The 18,219-nt window shown below is 43.9% G+C and overlaps 1 protein-coding gene across 1 annotated transcript in view; it reads right to left on the reverse strand.

The window, feature by feature from the left end:
- Positions 1–18,219, reverse strand: part of FSTL4 (follistatin like 4) — an 85,390-nt gene that overhangs the window by 16,258 nt on the left and 50,913 nt on the right. The window contains exons 4-6 of the mRNA XM_019534728.1: positions 12,275–12,436; positions 11,033–11,167; positions 3,032–3,150 (exon numbers count right to left, since the gene is read on the reverse strand). Of these exons, the coding sequence (XP_019390273.1) occupies positions 3,032–3,150; positions 11,033–11,167; positions 12,275–12,436 (416 nt within the window). The remainder of the gene's footprint in view (positions 1–3,031; positions 3,151–11,032; positions 11,168–12,274; positions 12,437–18,219) is intronic.

The raw sequence follows: 18,219 nt of genomic DNA on the forward strand, positions 1-18,219 counted from the left end.
TACTTCAAGACCCATATGGGTCACATGGGTCCTAGCGCCTCGATCTCTTGTGCCTTCGGCAAGCACTAGGCTAGATGGTGGGAGGGATACCATCCTCTTACACCTAGCACTCAGTCACTAGTCATGATTTTCTGCAACTAAACTTCAGGATTTACCCAGTATTGTGTATGTCTGTGCAACTCTGTCTGAACCAGGTGTTCAGGCAGCCAGAGAACAGCCTACTGAGCACACAGGAAAGGTTGCTACTCTGAATCCCAACAGTTTGTGAGTGCCACAAACTGCGGATTAGATCCATGGAAGTGAATTAGAACCTGACCCCAGGTCTCTAGGCAGAGTTTTGTGAATGGCAGAAGTTCCTAATCATTAGGCTTGTCATTAAGCATCTAAGTACTACTTAGGTCTAGGACCATTCAGAAAGCCTGAGGTGGAATCAATATGTTACATGGTTTACTCTAAGTGCCCAAGGTTAGACTGGGTGTGAATACAGCACGTTTGCCCTTGGTGGGGTGGGCGAGTGGGGCAAACACAAGAGGCTGCCTGCATTGGCCAAGGCCAGCACTTTGGAGGCATCCTACACTCCTCCTGGCACTCCCCCCAGGTTTCCGGATGCAGCCAAGCAACCAGGCCACCCCAGCTGGCTGGTTGGTGAGTATTCCTGCCGCCGCTACTGCGTCAACAGTCAGTCACAGGCAGCCGTCAACTACAGACAGCCGGTGGAGGGAGGCAGGTTTGCCCTGCAGCCTGGTCGGGCTCCATGGGCTGCCCCTGCTCACAGCGGCATAGGGGTCCCTGGGATTTGTCTGGGCTTGGGGCATAGGGTTGCCAGCAGGACAGAGGCAGGGGGAGCAGGGCGTGCGAGCTGCTGGGGGGGAAGCCATGCCAGTGGTGCACCCTGCATTGCTGGCCCAGGTTGGTAGGGCATGGAGTGTGTCCCCCCCTCCCCAGTTCTGTCCAAGCCCCGGGGCCCATGCACTGGAGCGGCTCCAGGAAGGGCTTGGAGGGTGCCCCACCCCCTGGGGTCGGCTCCTGACTGAACCCCGATTCTGGTCCCTGAGGGGGCAGCCATGCATTTGCACCTGCAGTTGGGGTGCCTGGCAGGGGATGAGTCTAGCACCGAGACTGGGGAGGCAGCAGGCCCCTGTTCAACAGTTTGCTGGGCTGAGCTGGCAGCTGCCCCTCCCCTGCCCCTCCAGAGCACAGTGCCACGTCAGCACAGAGGGGAAGGGTTGTGGAGGGTTGGCAGAGACAAAGGTGAATCCACAGCTGTACCCAGCCAGGCGGGTCCAGGGGGAAGAGCTGCACTCCAGTGCCAGGGGCTGGCAAAAGACCCCAGGAAAGGCTCTGACACACATACACTTCTGCACACTCTTTGCACGCGCCCCAGATCAGGGCATTGTCTCACAACTCTCCAAGTAGCTGCCACAGGCTGAAGGGAGCTGGGATCCCCCAGTATCCCTGGGAGCAGGGCGGGAGGGGGTGAGCAGCTGTCTAGAGTCTGTGGCGGGTGGGCAGCCACCGGGTTTTTTTGTCCTTTGCTCCATTGCTTTGCTCTGACCCCAGGTGCCACCACTTCTGAGGGGAGGGGAGGGGAGTTGGCAAGGCTGCTAACGAGATCAGGCTGGTGATGGACCTGCCTGAGCTGAGCCAGCCCAGCCAGTGCTCAAGCAGCAGGTGGGGCTGGGCAGGGGGTTGTAGCCCCTGTTCCTGCCCTGGAATTGCCCATGGCTGCCCCGTGCCCTCTCCAGGGACCAGAGCCCCACAACTGCTAGCTCTGAGGGAACAGGGAATCCTGTTCACCCCCTGCCCCCCGCCTCGGTCCTGGCTGGGCCTGACACCTGGCAGGAGGCAGGGCTGGGGACATAGGCTTTGCTGACTTGGCTCTGTGACCATTCGACCCTGTCATCCCTTGGGGGGCCCTGGTGAACAGTTGTTCCCCCAGATCCTGATGAGCACCCCTGATAAGTTTATAGGTGGCCACCAGATCTCCCCTGAGCCTGCGCTTTTCCAGGCTGAAGAGTCCCATGGCTCTCAGCCTCTCGTCATAAGGTCTGTTTTCCTGACCTCTGATCATGCGCATGGCTCTCCTATGCACCCTCTCAAAAAACTTAAAATGAAGGGTAGGTTGGTCTTCTTGCTCTCTGCGTTTAGTGGCTTAGTCTCATGGCTAAGGTGATTTGTGTTTTTCCTCCCCTTCCCACCTTGACTCGGCTATTTTTAGGCCCCTGACCTCACCATCAGTAAAAGTTCAGTTACACTGTATAGGATAGTTCATTAAGAGTGATGTATAGAAACATGTGCTAAGAACTAGACAATCAACTACATTTTTTGTAATCCAAACAAGCTATCGATGCTTTTGGTCGTTACTCACCAAATGATCTGAACAGAGAAACTGGAGGTGAAAATCTTGCATGGATTTGAGCAAATTAAGCAAAAGCTGTGCAGCACATTAATAATATTCTGTCAGGATTGTAACATGTAGTTCCCATAGATTTCAGCTGTGCCCAGGATCTGCTGGTACATGTTTGACTGGGTGTTATGAAGTTGCTAGTTGTGAATGTCTGATTTTAAGCCATTAGTATATTGGGTTCAGCTGTTGGGGAGCTGGCAGCAAAGGCTGGTCCTCTGCTAGCTGCTGCCAATCAGAACACAGTGGTGCTGCAATCCCTCGCTATTCTGCTGCCCAGACCACCCCATCTCCTGCAAACTGTAGTACATGGGGATAAAAGCCAGGTATATCATGTCTGCATTTGCTCTTCCACAAACAAGGAGCCCTCAGCTGGGTGCTTTTTTGCCCCCGTTCTGAATTTGGTAGTTCACTTGGCATAGGCTGAAATGTCTCCGTGACATGCTCTGTACTGCCAAACCAGACCCAAGGCACCCTGCAATTCTGAAGCAGCTTTTGTATACCCCCAAAATGCCTCCTTCCTCACTCTCAGCTGGACACATCCAATATAATTTTCCCTTCCTGACTCGATCCTCTGTACAAGTATACGCTGACTGATGATTTGGATACCTTATTTCAATAACTTACATAGCTTGTAAAAATTCTTTCATTGGGTTTGATGTGTCTTCGGATCTCACATTCATTTGGCTGAATGACTGTGATTCCATCGTCAGAAAAGACATAAAACATGTTCCCCACGCTGAGGCCTTTAAGGAAAGAAACAAAGCGAAAGAAGTGGGGAAAAAAAGATTATGCCTTCTAAACTTTTTTGCTTGAAGAATTCAAAAAACCCACCCAAAGAAACAAACAGCCAAAAATCACATTACGTCAAAATTGGTCATTTGGATGCATTTGGCGCATTCACAAAATCAAATTTCATGTCACAACGAGGGCTTCAAGGTGTGAGGAAGGAAGTACAGACATATTCAAAAATGCATTGCCTTGGTGGTGGCAGTTATAAAATCATCAGGTAAATGGAGGTCTTGTACACACACACACATATACATATATATCTCTATCAAAATCTGAATCAGAGAAGCCCCTGTGTGACATTCTGACCTTGTCCAGTCACAACTTCCTGTTTTTCACTGCACAACAGAAATAGTTTGCTAGTAATTTCACAATTGAGAAGCTTCACCTAACATGAATCTGAACCCATCCACTTACAATTAATTTGCCCTTTTGTAATTTCGTAAGAGCAAAGCTGTTTGTTTATTCCACGAGGTATTTTTTGAAAAATAAACTCCCGTATATAAAATCATCCAGATGAATGCAAAAGCCACCAAAACAGATACATTTTTGAAATTTTGCAAACTGTAATTCACAAATGTGGAGTTTTTAGCATTGCAAGAGCACTCGTCTATCCGAACTGGGGCATTCCAGGAACTTTTTAAAAAAAACGTCTGCTTCTTAGTGGATTTCTGTTAAGAGATCATATTTTCACATTTCCGTTAAACAGAAATGCTACAACATTGATAGTTTGTTTTCTCTTTAGCTACATGCGAATGCAGTAATGGATATTTTAGAAGGTGGGTGAGGGATCGTTTCATAAGGTTTACTCAAAAAGATCCCAGTACCTCTTATGTTTTAACACCACCATGCCAAGTAAATTCTTTCAATAGCCATTGTCATCCCAGGTAATGTTGATAGTGTACTTATCTGCCAAAGTTCCACAATACTGAATGTGAAAATATGTTTTTAATAACATTATATTCTCCATGAATGATAAGGTCCCAATCCTACAAATAAGAACAATTTTGCGCTACTATTTTTTCTTATAAAAGACTTGTTAGGGCTATTCACATATACAGAGTTGCTTACACATATTAAATGTTTGCAGGATTGAGGCCTAAATCATCATAGGAGATTTTTTTTTTAAAACAAAAACAATGGGGCAAACACATTTCTAAAAAATTTCATAAAATGTTTGGTATCTTTATTTGAAATTTCACTATGGGGAAGAATAAACTCTCCTTCCATTGAATATTTGGTACCAAAGCAGATCTGAATGTAGAGCCTCTTTAGCTTTTGCTGTTTGATGTTGCACAAAGATTCTGATACTTTAATTTTAGCTTCTGAGCCATATCACAGAAATACCCCAGTTAAGGCATCAAGCGGATACAGGAGCTGTGATCCTTAAATGTGATGCCACAGTGAGGGATCATGCATTCTGGAAAAAGCAAAAAATATTGGATTTCAACTCAAGCTTTACTTAGGAATAAGTAGTGCGGTAGGTGCAAAGGGCCAATTTTTCAAACATATATTGCCAAGTCATTTGCCCAGGCATTATGGACCAAAACCCACACTCACTGCATACACACAACTCCCATTTTTGATGGGAACTGACAGCATACGTCAAAGGACAAATTATGGTCCTCTGCTTAATGAGTGCATATGTAAAAAGAATGTATTTTAAGAACTGGACTCAGCCATGCAATAAGTCGTGACACTTGTGAGAAATGCTCGTTGCTGTTGTCGTCCTTATCGTTCGTATTATTTTGTCTGATGATTTGGTTAACAACCGGAATGCACATTTCAGACTTTAGATGCATTTATCCTTTTATTTTAGCTCTTCGTTGACTTGAAGTCAGTCACTCTGCAAGTAGCTTCAGTTATTTTGCAGTATTTTAAGGATTCTGATTTTTGCCAGTAAAGTTAGTGTGAGATTTTTGTTAACTTGGATATAAGCAGATGTTATTTATTGCATTAAGATGCTGAAAATATGCTGTACTCCTTATAACCAGGATTAAATGTAAATATTTTTAAAATCAATGGCCTTCACATGATTTATTAAATCATACTTTTACGTTTTGCTCATTATGCATGGAATTCTGCCATCACATATAACATCCTGACTGGCACTAATGATCCCACTGGTGTCAATAGGTGGGAACAGACATTTGGGGAGGTTAGGAGGAGCTTAGGTTCTGTTAAAAATGGCCTCCTGACCTAAGTTAGTTCCCCTACATCTGGACCTTACACGTGGATCCCTCATTGCGTCGATCTAAGTACAAACTGTACAGAAGTTCTACAAATGCTAGATCACTCAAAAAATGGCTGACTTGATCTAATTTAACTGTAGCTCTGAAGTGCACCAAGTTAGATCGATTTAACTGAACATCTGTACATGTTTTGAGCACAGCTGGCCTTAACCCCAGGCTTGCGCTTTTCCTATCTCCTCTGCCACTGGACTATTTTTAGCCCCCTGGCCCTTCCTGCCACCCTGAGATGGACAAGTCCCCCTCTATGGACCAGCCAGCCCCAGTTCCCCCTGCCAAATGCCCTGATTCCACAGGCCACTCTTGGTGCTGGTTCTGCTGGTGTTTGCCAGTGCTAGGAGCCAATCGAAGTAAAGTTGGCATGGGGGAAGGGGTGGGCGGGATTGGAGGAACTGGTTTGCTGGAGGGGGTTGTTTATTTGGGGTGGGGAAGCAGAAGCTAAAAATAGCTCCTGGAGAGCCCCCTTGATCCTGCCACCTCCCCCATACCCCCCCCACAGAACCACAAGCTCTACCAGCCTTGCCAATACACCCATGAAGCCCCAGCTCCCTGATCCACCTCCCTCTTCCCCATCCTGGCTTACTTTGGTCAGGCTCCCAACACTGGAAAATGCTGGTAAAACCAGCCTTGGGAAGATATGAGGGGTCAGGGGCAATTTGGTGGCACTGGGTGGGAAGGGAGGGCACGGGAGGGATCTGGGAGGAGGGTGTTGGTGGGATTGGAGTGGATCTCTGATCCTGCCAAACCCCCCATTTCTCCCAAGCCCTCCATGGACCCTGCTAGCCCCGCAGTCCTGCCAACCCTCCGGCAGACAATGTTAGCTCCCTACTCCCTCCAACTCCCCCCACCCAACAGACCCTGATAGTTCCCCTTGATCCTGGCTGCCCCTCTCCTTCCCCCAATTTACCTTAGATCAGACTCCTGTCACCAACCTAAGAATGACCGAGTTAGATCATGGAACCATTTTTAACTTGATCTAGCCCCCCAAATTTATTACAATACTGTCTGTACAAAGCCAATTGGACAAATTCTGCTCTCAGTGATGTTGGTGGAAACCTAATAAGCCCGCAATGCTTTAAAAAACTGTAGGAACCATTTTTTCTTTTAATATATGGAGCTTTATATCTGGTAACAAATTCAAAACACTTTATGAAATCCAAGTCTGGCTTACTGTAGCAGACATGTAATAAAAGGCAAACTAATGCATTGCCTGGTTTTCCTTAGCATTGCATTACAGATGAAGCTTGGTGCAGGTGTCCTTTACTTTTTAAATCACCAAAAAGAAACACAATATGATGTTTTCTTGATTAAGGAATCAATTCTGATAACATGATTTTTCCTTGTTCACGGATCATTATTTATGTTCTTTCCTCTTGCCTCTCTCTAGGCATAATAGAAGCTACTCCAGATTTTAAAATGAACAATAATGTGATGATCAATTCTACTTTAGAGCCATCCGCTATTTTCTGTGTAGGAAAGCCATGAAAACAAATAGTGTTGGGGGTGATACTGAAGTTGTGATGGTATAGGAAAAATGAGAGGGGCAAGAATTTTTGTAGGTGATATTTGGAAAGGTTTATGTCCATCCCAGCAATACTGCCCAGTTTGTTCAATAAAAGATACTACCCACAAAAGGCCTTGCTCCTCACATGTAAAGAAGGATGCTTCCTGATTATTACATAGGCTTCCAATTATCTTCTTATAGCATGTTTCTGTTTTAGTTATTCTGTAAAGAGTTTTGAAAATACAGTCCTTTTAAAATGATCAACTGAAAGTTTTTAAACACTGACTTCAAGGAAAAAGCTTGCTTCATACACTGAAACATCTAGTGATTTACTTGCATCATAGGTTACTACTGTATCAATGGCAGCATGAGACTAATGCTCCTATGGGGCTTCCTGTCTACCAAAAAATTGTTTATAAAATCTGACATAAGAGATTTTATTTTAAATATAAAAATAAACCTCCTTTTTCAATAAAAACTCCTCTCTTCCTCACTGAGCCTTATTCTATGTCAGATTTTATAATACTAACATGTTTGTTCAGTGGATCCTTTTCTCCAGAATGAATTTGCAGATCAGGCAGTTTACAACTTTATAGCTACTAGGTAGAGAAAAACATTGAAACAATCTCACTCTGAACCTGCTGAGTTGTTTCAAGAACATCAGCAGTAAATCTGTCATTACTAGCGCCATGTGTTTTCCTCTAACCATGCACAGTTTAATTTATAAAGTACACAAGTTTGATTTACAACAGCTATTCTCTGTTTAGGGTGCTATTACACAAAGTTACATAATTAAAGTCCTTGTATTCCTTTAAATATCACTATATATTTTTTCCCTTATTTTGTTGCATGTAAAGTTTTCTTCCCTCTCCAATTCCTTCTTCTCTGAGAACGGAATATGTATTAAAGTCGGTACCACGTTATGGGGTACCAAATATATAAATGACTATGCAGTACCATATACATGAGGCCTGACGGATTAAACTAAAATAAAAAGGTCAGTTTGGCAATAAAAAAAAGTGGCAATTGCATTCCTATTTATTCCTCTTTATTCCCTCCTTTAAATAGAGTAAAGCAAATCTTAACCTCAAGTTACCACAGTGCCATTTACATGATGCTCAGCTGTGAAGGGACATTCTCCATCACTGGGCATTACACACTAGCAGGTGGTGTTCTGGGAAATAAGTGTGGGAAAACCGCTTCAGGACAGTCTGCTTAGGTTAGTGATTCTGCCACATCTAATGACCTGAAGCCTGCTGCTTTTACACATGTGCTGTCAGTATTACTGCAGGGGACTGGACAACAGACACACTCTGGGTGTTCACATGCCAGGATGAAAAAATACAGGTCACTAAACACTGTCACTTTCCTTATGCCTCTCTATTCCTAAGGGCAAAGCAAAAGCAAAGCAAAAAGCCCTAGGCTGAGAGAATGAAATAAGGTTTTTCTTTTTGGATAAGGCAGAGGAGTGGCTATGAAATGGCCTTTGCACTCTCCTCTGTTTGGATTGTTTGGGAATAGCAGGAAAACATGCCTATGCCAGACTTATTTTGTAATACTTGCAGACCAGAGATTTCTTTGTGTGCAAGCCTGGCAATACAATTTGGAATTGCCTTATGGATTGGGCCTGGACTCGCATGCATTCACATGTTCGCAAGGCTGGTTGTTTCATGGGCCAGAGCCAGCTTTGCAAGTGGGTTGGGGGCACATTCACAAGAGCCAATAAAATCCACAGTCCCGATATTTGTGCATGCAGTTATCACAGCTACGTATATATGGGACAGACTTCTAAATAGCTAGTGTGGGCACAACTTTTAAACCAGTTTTGCATCCTCAGTTACTGTCACTGCATGTGCAAGCTGGTATAACGACACCTTAGCACTCTTTTTCTTTTTCCATATGGAGAGCACATGCACACAAAATCAAAACCAATTTTGGTTTCAACTGTCCCTGTTCTAAGTTTGCATCCATTAGTTGCTCAGAATACTTTTTCTTTAAATTAGTCTTCAAGTTGCACATACTTTGACCTCGTGTGGGGCACACTGTAAATCTGATAAGACAAGAGATCTTAACTGCCAATTAAAACAGCATGTAATAGGGCAACCTGTGCCCTGAATATATTGAAATGATAGGAGCAAAACTTACTGCTTCAGCCACCAAACATGAACACAAACAATTTGTGTGGTTTAAATAATACACTAATGCTTGCTAATAAAAAACCTGGCAAATAAATAGATGGAAACACTTTTTGTAATGGCACATACTGAACTGAAGTGTGTGCTTGTTCATTTACCATTAATTATTTTTGTTGTGGAAATTTTTTTCTTATTTGTTAAGAATGCGATATTAAATTACACTGATAAACAGTTCTGTTCAAATGCAGAATTGTATATACTTCATGATCACCTCTCATTTTGTAGGAAAAATACATATGAAATTATGTCCAGGATTTATATCACAAAATAGACAAGCTAATGTGAATGGGTTGGCTTTTGAAAGTCTAGTCTATACTTAGTGTGACAACTGGGAGAGTTGATAAAGTCAGTGGAGAATGGCCCATTATGGAATTATTAAAGCAGACAAGCACATTATCACTACAACAAAACAACTTTACTGCAGTACCTTCCTCTCGCCACAGTATGTTTGCAACTGCAGCATCAGAAAATTGGGGAAGCCAGAAAATGATCAAGAAAAGGAAAAACATAAAACAATGTCAAATGTTGCACTGTAGCAATTAACTGAATCAATACTCTTGTTCAAATGAACTATTTAGTTTGTAAAAACGTCATAGCATTCATCCAGGCAAAATAAAACATCAGGAAAAATAAGCATTCTTAAAGTCAAGTTTCCTGTCTTGGGAGAGTCCTGAAGTCTTACTAGAACAAATGGGATTTTTGCCTGTGCAAACACATAGGATCAAACCTTGATGAACAGTGATTTCTTGAATCTAATTGTAGATATTGTACAGACAATAATTTTGTGTACATTTTCAATAAGCAAACATAACAACTTTCTGAAGCCTTGAGATGACAGGTAAACCATCTAAACACTTTGCAGTATTTCTTCTGGGAATTTAGGAAACAACATTGTATTTTCATTTATGGTTCAAATACCATCCTTAGGTACCCTTGTAATTGAGTTTTTGTTCAAAATATATTAAATGATTTGCCAGTTGAAATTCCCTTGCTCAAGCATTCAAGGTAGAATGAATGATCTTAGTAACAGTATGGAATTCTATTTAATGAACAAAAGAATATTTTGTTCCAAAGTATTGCTTTGGGTCTGCAAGCTTATTTCTTATTATCTATTTCAATATGTATACTAGGAAGGTGAGATAAGCAGCAACGTATTGTTTACACGTGAACCTCTGATATCAACACGCACCCTTAGGAGCATCATATACACAAATACTTGGAAAGGAGTACTTTTTGCAATTACTCTAGAGCGGCAGCTAATCACTCCTTCCAACAGTTCACTCTCATGTTGGGAAGTACTGCAAAGATAACACTGTTGCATACATAATGGTGACAGGGGCTAAGAAGTAAATGGCAAAATAGTTGACCTGGAAAAAAAATCATACTGTTTTGACAATCTGTTTTACTCCTATGATGTAGACAAACTAAAAGCTTATAACCAATCTAATCTGATAGCATCCCTTAAAGTTTCATAGCTATTGTATTATGCTGCATATAATTGGCTTGAAAAAGGAAAGACCTCCATAAAGCGAACAATGACATTTTTTCCCTAAAATCATGTCACCATTAGAAGAAATCTTTTGGTTTGAATTGTTTGAAAGCCAACAGTGTTAGCAATGTATTATTTTAGTAAAGATACTCTCCATACCCATATTTCAACACATGCTGTCACATAAAACGGCCTCGTGTGGTTCTAAAGTGAGTCTTTTCTCTTACTCCATGTATTTTCTGAAAACCAGAATTTGCTCCAGTGTAGACAAAACTCCCACTGGTGTAGCTGGAGTGCCACATACGGCATATAATGACTGTGGGACTGAATTGTAATGATACCATTGTTTGATGACCGTTTTAGTGGGGTTCTCAGAAAGAAGGAGGGAAAAATTAAGCTTACGGGTTTTTCTGGCTGAATCTTCAATGAAGAGAGAAGATATGTCCTCATCCACTCCCACTTCATTTTTGGCGATGCAGGTATAGGCACCAGTGTCTTCATATCGAACACTACTGATATGAAGTTCACTTCCATTTGCTGTAAGAAAGACATCCATAAGGTGTGTTCCACTTGACCGTAATGATATTATGTAACTGCTCTAACTTCCTAAAGGCAACTTCTCTCCTGAGCTTTGGTGAGACATGCCTGCATGCAAATTATAGGTTTCACCTGAGAATGTTTTCTGTGGCTCAGCTTAGAATTTTTGAGGAGTTTTCATCAGAGTCCATGAATTGCTAATGGCTGAAATGTTGCCTCTTTCTATTAGGAAACTTAGACTTTCCACAAAGAAATAAAGATGAATTCCATACCCAAACAGACCGCATTTAGCTGACTTGCCCCAGATAAAAGCATGCCATATTACTTTTTGCAGTTGTGAAAAAAGTCATACAAATTCTAAACAAACTTCTTTATAAAACCAATGTAGACCTGATTTTTCACTATTTTAGCTGAAGGTATTAATTTTGTCTACATAATTCTGGCTAACACCTTTTTTCCCCTATTGATAGCCATCATTTAAAGTACTTTTTCTTGCTTTCACATTTTTGGCGACAATGCTTCAATGATGCATACTGTGGCCAACAGCATAAGGGCTACCCCACTTCACTGTAGGGTTAGAATTCTTGCACTTGGTGGGTAAGTAGAACTTAGCATTCTTTGCACTTACCCACAAAATGCTAACGTACAAGTTGAACTCACATGTGACCCTGCTTTGCACCTAGCTTTTGAAAATGAGGTCCAAAATTAGCAGTGAGGAATAATTTAATTTGCAGTTATTAGTATGAAAACAAGCTGCATGACTGAGAGCCTGATTCGCAGTTGATTTGCATCGTGCATAAACAGTTACACCTAAACAAAATGGATGTAATATATTGTCCTTCTGATCTGCATTGATTTACGCAAGAGGCAAGGCGCTCAAGAATAAGGCATTCTGTGTTTTAAGAGAATGCTGTTACCGCTTATATCAATCAGTATCATACTTGAGAAAGTCAGCAGAGAAACAGATAAAAAAGGAAGAAAAGGGTTGCCACGTAAAGTGTTTTTAAGCCCCTGTGACAAAGTAAAAGGAAAATAAGTTATATTTGTAAGTGCAAACAATTCTGCTTAACTCCTATAGCATGTAAATTAACCAGTATTTTTTCTTACCTAAGAGTGTTAGTTGTTTGGACAGTTTTGGCATGATATCAATACCATTCTTTAGCCAGGTGATTCTGGGATTAGGAATCCCTTCAGCATGACATTTGAGGCTTGCAGATACACCAGGTTCCTGGGCCTGAGTTTCAGGATATACACGAATCACTGGTGGCACTATAAAAAAGGGAATTTGTGACTTTAAACCAACCTGTCAGTTGTCATCTTTCTTTGTCCTATGTCATCCATTAACTTTGACTGTGCTATACAAATGATTCAAGGAAGGATGAAATAACATTCCACTTTTCAACATAAGCTAGAATAATGGCAGGAATATGGCTCCTCTGCTTGATTGGCTCTGCAGTGGAGCTTGGCCCCTCCTCCACCCCACCCAACAGCAAATGTCTGTTGGGTCAGGGGTGGGTTTGTTCTAACTCATGGCACTTTCTGTGAAGCACCATGAGTTAGAGCTGGGAGCTGTATGTCTGTCAGTGCCCTAAGTTCTCAATGCACGTCCAACTGATGACAACAGAAATATTCCCATAAAATTCAATGGCAACCGAATTGGGGGCTAAGGAGATTAACTTGCTCGAAGTTAAACATTCTTTAGTGCTTTGCAATGTAATGTAAATGGTAATCTCACTGAAACTGATAGGAACCGAATGGGATTTTCCACCTGCATGTATTAAACAAATGGCATCAAAATATTCAACAATTAACTAGGTGTAATATAATACCTGAAGTCTTTGCTATATACCATATTAAAAACTGAGGTATGTATAAATTATTACTTTTATTTGAAGGCATTTAATATTGACTTAATTCCTGGTAAGAAGTTCTTTATGAGGCACTTAATGTACTGATTGGCAGAACTACTAATTATATTACAATTTCAGACATGTTTATTGATTTTCAATCATGTTGCTTTCATGGCTTAGTTGAACAAACCATAATAACACCAATTAACTATTTTTTAACTATCTGGCCTGGCATTTTACAACACTTTAAGGTACTTGATTCTAAAACATATTTTCAATAGTTTGTCTTTGTTCTCTGTGGTTTTTATTACCTTTATTATTTACATACATTTTAATTTATTCATTGAGCAAGTTGTTGGGTTGACAAATTACAGAGCTGAAGATTTAATTACTCTACCTATGAAGAATATATAACATAAAAATTTGTATTTCTTCACCATTACTACACAATTACCAGAGATTTCTCTTAATCTCTTACTAAGGAAATACTTTGGTGTTCCATACACTCCACTACCTAGTAACTAATACTAAATATTTTCACTAGCTATGATAGGTGAATCATGGACAAGATTCATAATTCAATCAGTATACCTCATGCCTAATGCAAAGAGGCGAGACCGTTATTCAATTACCATGTTGTACTAATAGTTATTATTATTAGCTCTGTTAAGTCCCTAGACTTTTAACTAAAATTCCTTGCAAGCTGAATCACAATAGGCCAGATTTTCAAGAATATTTAGGGGCTCCTCTAATGTGCAGGGAGTCTCCTCCAACATGCTGTAATCCCAGTGCATTGGAGCACGCTTGATTCATCAACTCTGGCACAGCATGGAAATTAACACGCTCCAGCAGCCTCCAGCATCACGTGCATCAATGATCCACACTGAAAAATGTAAGTGAGGTGTTTTAAATTAAAGCTCATTTGATGAACTTTAGTTCAAAGCACCCTGCTGCCATTTTTCAGTACACGGATACTGATACACATGATACTCTGGGTGCTTTTAATTAGTGTGGCTCTTGGAGCTGTGCTAATTAAAGTACCACCCCCCCACGCCTCCTGAAGCACGTGTATAAATGTCCTGGATATGCAGACAGGTTCTCAGTGGATTAACAAAAGTGCCCAAGCAGGTGATTTTAATGGAAAATAGGTGCCCATGTATGTGTATGTGCAGGCACCTGTTTATTAGGGACTGGACCCAAACCACTAAGTTTATGTGGCCAGTAGGGCTGTGCAAAATTTTGGTGGCTGTTTCATTTAGTTTTGGATTTGGACATTTCAGCAGCTGAAACACCGCATCTGAAATGAAAAGCAAGGCTCTGAAACAGCTCCAAAACTAAACAGATCCATACAAAATGTTTTGGATGTTTTGGACTGTTTCAGAGGTGGGCTTGCAGGGAAAGATGGAGGGGGAAGAGGGGGTAAGGGCTGCTCTGATATTGACATCTGTAGCTGGCCAGTGACAACAATCTGTCCCTGAGGTCCCTTCCAATCCCAGTGCTCTGCAGGAGGGACAGAGAAGCACCATAAAAGGCTGTTTGTGAACTGCTCTCTGCCATTTTGCAGCTGCATTTGTGTATCTGTGTCTGTGTAGCAGCAGCAAAGAGCAGCATCTGTAAGCTTGCAGCTTGGTAGTGCCTTCCTACCAAGTTGTAGCCAATCCTTTCCTACTTACCTTTGCCTACCCTCCCTATTGTTATCCCTTGCAACTCTTTTCCCCCCAAAAAAATCATGTTGTTTGTTTTTACTTCCCCCCTTCCCCCCAACAAAAAGCAGTGCTTTTCTTGGAAGTGTCTCATCGCTGTACACTGCAGGAAAACACTACACATACATTACACACACACACTCACACAGACACATTTTTTTCCAGCACATGAAATATGAAGTGTTCTGGAAAGCCAGGTCTTCTGGCAGGGAAGCCAGAGGGGGAAGGTGGAGAGCTGAAAGTTCCCCCTCCCCCAAACTTAGACTCTTTCCTAGTACTAGCAGGTATGAGGCTTGTGGTGGTAGTGGCAGCAAGGAGGTGGGATTGGTGCCTGCATCTGCACCTCCTCCAATAACACCAGCCATAATAATAACCACCAGCATGACAAGCAGCACCAGCATGACAGTCTTCTCCACCCTCATTTCAGTTCCCAGCCTGAGCCTTCCAGTGCCAGAGGAGGAGCTGGATCTGGAAGCAGGGGACCTGAGTGCCCTAGCAAAAGAAATTCTGGGGACCGAGGAGGAATTGGAATTTGTACTCCACTCTGTTCCAAGTTCTCCTAGAGCCAGGTCTCCTTCCCCAGAAGGCAGTTCGGAGGAGGTTGCTGTTTAGGTTGTGGAGGCAAGTGGCTCAGCTGAGTCCTCTCCTCCTGTTGCTGTGCCTCTGCCTGCTGAGGAGGGAGAAAAGGCAGCATCCATACATGTATCCGCACCCCAGAAGTGAGGGGGTAGAGCGGTCTGGGATCATTTTGAGTTAGAAGATGATCCCACATATGCTATCTGCCTGCACTGCTAAGCCAAAACCAGGTGGGGCAAAGGAATGAAATACATGAGCACCATGGGATGCTGATGCATCTCCACAGGCACCACCCCCTTGCCCTTGCTCCTCAGCCTAGCATCAATGTGAGCATGCCCAAAAAGGGGTCCCCTTCTTGCTCCAAAACCCCCATCCCCAAGAAGCACAATCAGGCCACCCTGGAACAGTGGGGGAAAGACAGACAGAAAGAGGAGGCATGTTGCCAAGGTAAGTGAGATCACCCAGAGCACTGAGGAGATGCTTGCTCTGGATGGCCACCCTTCTTCCTAGTTGAGCGGCCAGGGTTCAGGCAGCTCATGGCACTTGGGGCCCCATCCTACAAAGTGCCTACATGCACCACCCTTAGCAGGACAGTGGTGCTTTCCCTGTATGAGGCATGCAGGAAGTACTTGAGGGAGGAGCTGCACAAGACAGGTCCACAGGTGGCCTTGCACTTCACCTCGGATAACGGGAGCAGCTGGAGTGGAGATCATGCCTACCTCTCTCTGGCATTGGTGCCATCAGTCAGACCGTTGGTGGGCTCTCCTTCAAGTTGAGATGAAGGATGATTCCCACAAAGCAATGGAGATCATGGTGGCCATGTACCTCATGGTGCAGGGGTGGTTCGCTGGGCAGGGCGAGCTCACCCATGGGTTCATGGTCACCAACATTGGGGCCAATATAGTCAAGGCCATCCATGATGCCAGCTTTGTCACCTTGAGGAACACCAGCTGCTCCACCAAACCAGGATCTAAGGAGGTGTGGAGGGGTGTCACAACATCCTCAGCAGTACTAAACACCCTCTTGCTTGGAACACTGGTTGGTGGACAGAATAGGTGCTCCCAGGCAACCATGGCCAGATCCCGCCACATCTGACTGTAGGTTGCCCAGTAGGCCAAGGGGTCACAGTCCAGCTGCTCCAGATGTCTGAGATGAAGTGCAAGGCCACCTGCGGGCCTGTCTTGTGCAGCTCCTCCCTCAAGTACTCCCTGCCTACCTCATACAGGGAGGACACCACTGACCTGCTAAAGTTGGTGCATACAGGCACTTGGTAGGATGGGGCTATGAGCTGCCTGAACCCTGGCCGCTCAACTAGGGAGAAGGGCTGACCATCCAGAGCAAGCATCTCCCCAATGCTCAAAGTGATCTTGCTCACCTTTGCCTGCGATTTATGACACACTATAACCTGCCTGACAGCTGACTCTCAAGGTAGCAGGGACCGCTCTACTTTTAGCTGCTACATCCCCCTTCCCTCCTCCCCTCAGCCTGTCTCTCACCCCCTGATGCCTCAATTTACATTTTAACTGACTGGCTTTCTTGCCTGGACTGAATGCCAGCCTCTGGCTTCTTTACTATTCCTTCCATCTGGGAAGAACACACACGGCAACTCCTGATGCTTCCTCAGCCTGACGGAGGGTTTTAAACCTGAAATCCCATGCCTTGCAGATGGCATCCTAGGCAGTTACACTTACCTGGAGCCTCATAACTCTACTGCAAGCAGCAAGCCTCAGGCCTCTCAGAGATCTTACAGGGCTGAGCTTTCCTTAGCCAGGCATGTGCATGTGTGTGGTGGCTGGAGGTTATAAGGTGCCTCCTACTTACCTTTCACCAGGGAGGTCCTCGGTTCTGGCATTTTTGGGGGGCTGCCACACCACCAGCAGTCCCACCAGGCCTTCCAACCCTGGCAGGGTGCAGTTTTAGGTCATGCCCAAACCTGGGGCCTACTCCTTCCCCATAGCCCCAGCCCATACCTCCAAGTTCATCCTGGCTCAGGAGCTCAGCAGGGAGAAGTTCTTCCCTTGCTAGCTGGTGATGCAGTAAGTGCCACCTCCAGTGCTGAGAGCGGGGCATTAAATGGTTTTAAAAAAATAAAAAAGGAAATAGGTGCAGACAGAGTGAGGAGGGTGGCACTCACTCTGTCTGCATGTGGAGCTCAGGGAAACCCCTGCACCACTCTGCCTGAAACCTGGCAGACCTCCCTCATGCCTGCAGGAGGAGCTATATATGTGGCAGGACAGGTGCTAATGAAGGTGGCCATTTAATGCCCTGCTCTCAGAGATGGAGCTGGCAGTTTAGTTTTTCACCAGCCAGCAGGGGAAGCACATCTCCCTGCTGAGCTCCTGTGCCAGGAAGAACTTGGAGGTATAAGGGCTGGGGTTATATGGGGAGGAGAAGGCCCCACATAATCCTTGGCATGACCTAAAACTGCACCCTGTCATGGTAGGGAGGCCTGGGTGGGACTGCCAGTGGCATGACAGCCCCAGGAAATGCCAGGACCGCAAATCTCCCTGGCGAAAGGTGGGCAGGAGGCACCTGATAACTTCCAGTTACTTTACAGTCCTGGCTGGGGAAAGCCCAGACCTGTAAGAACATTGAGAGGCCTGAGGCTTACTGGTTGCAGTGGAGTTGTGAGGGTGAGAACAGGAGCTATCATCCCTACTATTTTCATCCCACTGCACTTTAACAAACACAAAGTCACTCATCACAAGTTTTGCTTTCAGCAGTTTGAGGTGCTGTTTCCCAGAAATCACTGCACCTATCTTCTTGAAACTTGGCAGATTTCATGGCCTCAGAAGGGGCTAGCATCCCTGCAGGTTCATCCAAATCAGGCAAGAAATGACAAAGTTATAGTCAGCTTTGTGTCACAGTTCCGTAGTTGGTAGGGCTGGAAGGGACCTGAGTAGATCATCAAGTCCAACCCACT

The sequence above is a fragment of the Crocodylus porosus genome, unplaced genomic scaffold (genome assembly GCF_001723895.1).
Source record: "Crocodylus porosus isolate Cpor-Errol unplaced genomic scaffold, CroPor_comp1, whole genome shotgun sequence".
NCBI lineage: Eukaryota > Metazoa > Chordata > Crocodylia > Crocodylidae > Crocodylus > Crocodylus porosus.